The sequence below is a fragment of the Octodon degus genome, unplaced genomic scaffold, assembly GCF_000260255.1.
Source record: "Octodon degus isolate 3935 unplaced genomic scaffold, OctDeg1.0 scaffold00113, whole genome shotgun sequence".
NCBI classification, from domain to species: Eukaryota; Metazoa; Chordata; class Mammalia; order Rodentia; family Octodontidae; genus Octodon; species Octodon degus.
The window spans coordinates 3,683,501-3,687,693 of NW_004524689.1; the positions used below are offsets into that span (position 1 = coordinate 3,683,501).

A 4,193-nucleotide genomic window follows, 5' to 3' on the forward strand; every position below is an offset into this window, starting at 1 on the left:
ATAAATAAATACAAAAAAATAGATTATTTTGCTGAGTTAACACACCTATATTATTCAAATAACAGAACTTAACAAAAAAAGGGTATACAGATGAATGTCCATTTTGTATCTGTGTATTCAAAGTGGTTAGGATATATAGTTACATTTTCTTAACGCATAGAGTGATTTGTTCTAATGGTGTTTGTAGATAGGATATCATGCCCACACCTTGTACAGCAATTAACCACTGGGAGGAATGTATGCAATGTGTTAATTATTGAAACTGTCCTACCAATTTGCTTTGAAACTGTCTCACTGCTATTTGTTTATCAATAAAATTATGGAAAAATAAATAAATAAATAAGTGAGTCCAAAAAAAAGACTGGGCATGGTGGCACATGCCTATAATCCCAGCTCCTGGGAGGCTTTAAACAGGCAGATCACTACAAGCCCAATCTAGTAGTAAGAACTTAAATAGTAAATCTTGAACTTACTATTTAACCCTCTAGACTCTTCCCTAAAAAAAAAAAAAAAAAAAAAAAAAAAAAAAAAGTAGGGGTCAGGGAGATAGCTCAGTAGAATAATCGCTTGCCTGGCAAGGGCCTGAGTTCAATCCCGGTTCCACAAAAAAAGGAACCAAGCAATTTAGGAATCTTCTTTTTTTTCTTTTTTTTTTGGTGGAACAGGGGATTGAACTCAGGCCCTTGCACTTGCCAGAGAAGTGCTTATTCCACTGAGCCATCTCCCCGGCCCCAGGAATCTTAACCATTAGTGTCCGCACTACCACAGAAAGCAACGGAGAAAGAACAGAGACAGCAGCCAGCAAGTCACAGCTCTGCCAGGGGCCAAAGCATGGTGCAAAGCAGGCAGCAACCAAGTCACCCAGACGGCGGCGCTCTGCGAACCCCAGTGCCAGCCCAGGCTGGGTGGCCCCAAAACAGACCCTGTTGGGTTTCCTCACTATTGCAAGCCACACCCCAATTTAAAACTTACAGTTGTTTCAGCTGCAAGACCGTCGCGCTAACTGCAGAGCGGGAGGTGATTAAAGCAGAAGTCTTTTGCACCCTTAGACACATAAACGACTTGAGTTTCTGTGGTGCTGAGCCCCTGGCACGGAAGCCACATGAGGAGGGAAGGGCACACAGACGAGCCACGCACACACTCAGAAACCAGTCATGGTGCCGGCTGACGGCACAAGCAGCCGGGGCGCTCAGTCTCTCAAGCATCTGCAGTCGCTGTTCTAGCTGTTCACACACGTACACAGTTAGGGAGCGGGGGCAGGGAAAGGATGCAGGGAGGACACCGGGCAGGGCACCATGCTGGTTCCAAACGAGAAGACAGACCAAGGTTAGAAGGGGAGAGAAGTCAGAAAGAAGCATGAAGCCACAGGGCAGGGAAGGACTGAGTCACGGAGCGACTTCTTCAGGGGCAGGGATATGACAGGGATCACATGAAGCCACATAAGCCCCAAGGTTACCCAGTTCCATCCTGCACTACTAGTGCCTAAAGGCCCAGCCTTCACTTCTTGTGTGTGTGCATGTGTGTGCGGTACTGGGGAATCAAACCCAGCGAAGCCTGCAACATCCGCAGCCTCTTGGACTCTAAAAACTAAATGCAGGGCTGGGGAGATAGCTCGGCAGTCTAAGCGCCTGCCTGGCAAGAGCAAAGACTTGGGTTTGATCCCCGGGACCTTGGGTGCGCTATGCTGGCCACTAAAACCAGGCAAGGTAGTGCACACCTGTGATCCCAGAGCTGGGGAGGCTGAAGATCACTATGAGTCTGAGCCACTTAGTGAGACCCTGTATCAAATAAATAAATAAAACTTTAAAAACAAAAACAGATTAAGAGTCAGGTGTGGTGGTGCACACCCGTAATTGTAAGGGGCTGAGGCAGTAGTTTTGAGGCCAGCCTGGGCTACAAAGCAAGTTGAAAGCCAGCCTGAACTGCACAGTTAGACCCCGCATCAAAATGACAATAAATAAATAAATAACTTTTGATACAAGAGCAAGAAGTCAGGTTAATTCAAGATACGAGGAAAGGGGCCGGGGAGATGGCAAGCACAAGGGCCCGAGTTCCATCCCCGGTTCCACCACAAAAAAAAAAAAAAAAAAGCTACGAGGAAAAAGACCACGCTACAGTGGCGCCTCAGCAAGCACGGTCGCAAGCCGAAGCTCAGGAGCACAACACAGTGGGAGCCACAGCACCACTGGCTGAGGTCAAGTGGGTCCCAGGAAAAGCTGGAGGCAGGGAGGGCCCAGGGCTCAAGGGAAACCCGCCAAGTGCAAGGGTACTGCTGCAGCCAGCAGCACCTGCCCGAGTCGTCCTTTAAAGTAAAATCACCAGGCCTGGGAGACAGTGGCATAAGCACCTGCCTGGCAAGTGCAAGGTCCCAAGTTCAATCCCCAGTACCACAAAAATAAATAAGATAAAAAAAAAAGTAAAATCACCTTCAGAAACTCTTGGATCGAAGGTGAAAGGAAGTCAGACAGCTCTCCAGGGTCTGCTTCCCAGAGCCCAGCGACTGGAAGCCCAGCCTGCTCACTCCTCAGAACTGCTGCACACGACCCGACCTCGAGCCTCAGAAATGAACAAGTACCTCGCTCACACTCAAGTTCAATGACAAAACGACAAGCGGCCTGCAAGCCTGAATGCAGAAATTGCCAAGCTTTCGTCACAGCTTTTTTTTTTTTTTTTTTCCTGGTTTTTTTGATGGAACCGGAGACTGAACTCAGACTCTTGCGCTTGCCAGGAAAGCGCTTGTTCTACTAAGCCATCTCCCTGGCTCCACTTTTCTTCTTTTTTGAGACAAGATCTCCTTATGTAGTTCAGACTGGTCTTGAATTTACTATTTAACCCAGTCTGGTCTCCACTTCACAGTAATCCTCCTGCCTCCGCCTCCTCGGTGCTGGGATTACATGCATGCACTACCACACCTGGCTCAACAGCACCTTCAAAGAAGGTCCACTGGGGGACCGGGGAGATGGCTCAGTGGAATAAGTGCTTCCCTGGCAAGTGCAGGGGCCTGAGTTCAATCCCCAGTTGCACCAAAAAAAAAAAAAGGTCCACTGTTGCTCAGTCAGGAGTGACAGGGATGTAACTTACGAAGTTGGCAGCGTCCATGATTCCATCTTCTACAGGATGTGTGCAATCAAGGGTGAACTTCAGGACCTGCTTCTTTTTTTTGCCCCCCTTCGCTGCAAGCTTTTTCTAAGAAAGTATACAAACAGAGATGAAGCCATAACCAGTCCCAAAAACCTTAACAAAACCAAAAACTTTTGGAAGGGGCTGGGGAGATGGCTCAGTGGAATAAGCACTTCCCTGGCAAGTGTTCAATTCCCAGTTCTGCAAAAACAAACAAACAAACAGAAACTTTTGGAGAACACACAAGCCCACACAATACACAATATACAGAGCCAGGGAGATAGCTCAACAGCATCAGCACCTTCCTGCCCCAAGTGCAAGGTCCCAAATTCAATCCCCAGTACAAAAAAAAAAAAAAAAAAACACACACACACACACACACACACACATATAATCCATGGAGACAGGCCCCATGATGCCCTTGAACACCAGAAACAGCTCTGCCCAAGAGCAGCAGGATCTTAGAAGATGCTGCTCTACTATCTGAAACACCATGCAAGCTGTAAGATTTGTGACCACTGAATGAGAAAATCATTCTTTTTTTTTTTAAATGTTTTTTTTTTAATTTCTTTTTTTTTTGTGGCCAGCTCAGCCCACCAGGGGGCGGGGCTGGCTGGCATGTGGTGCTGGGGATGGAACCACGGTCCCTGTGCTTTGCCAAGCTTGTTCCAAGTAGGTGCTTTAGACCACTGAGCCATCTCGCCAGCCCGAGAAAATCATTCTTGGCTGGGGAGATAACTCAGTCGTTAAGCATCTGCCTGGCAAGCACAGGACCCAATTTCCACCTCCAGTGTTGTATGCCACACTGGCACCGGAACCCCGAGTGTGCCTTCGGGGCGATGGCGTTTGCCTGCCTCTAATCCCAGGGCATGGGAGGCTGAGACAGGAGTATCACTACAAGTCCAAGCATCGTGAGATCCTGTATCAAATAAATAAATACACTGCTACTGACAAAAAATCATTCTAGGGGCTGGTGAGATGGCTCAGTGGTCTAAAGCACCTACTTGGAACAAGTTTAGCAAAGCACAGGGACCGCGGTTCGATCCCCCAGCACCACATGCCAGCCAGCCCCG

At 47.9% G+C, this 4,193-nt stretch overlaps 1 protein-coding gene across 1 annotated transcript in view; it reads right to left on the reverse strand.

The window, feature by feature from the left end:
• Rpl22 (ribosomal protein L22) overlaps positions 1-4,193 on the reverse strand; it is a gene marked incomplete at its 3' end in the record, with an annotated part of 11,109 nt that overhangs the window by 5,312 nt on the left and 1,604 nt on the right. The window contains exon 2 of the mRNA XM_004639708.2: positions 3,082-3,186. Coding sequence (XP_004639765.1) covers positions 3,082-3,186 — 105 coding nt within the window. The remainder of the gene's footprint in view (positions 1-3,081; positions 3,187-4,193) is intronic.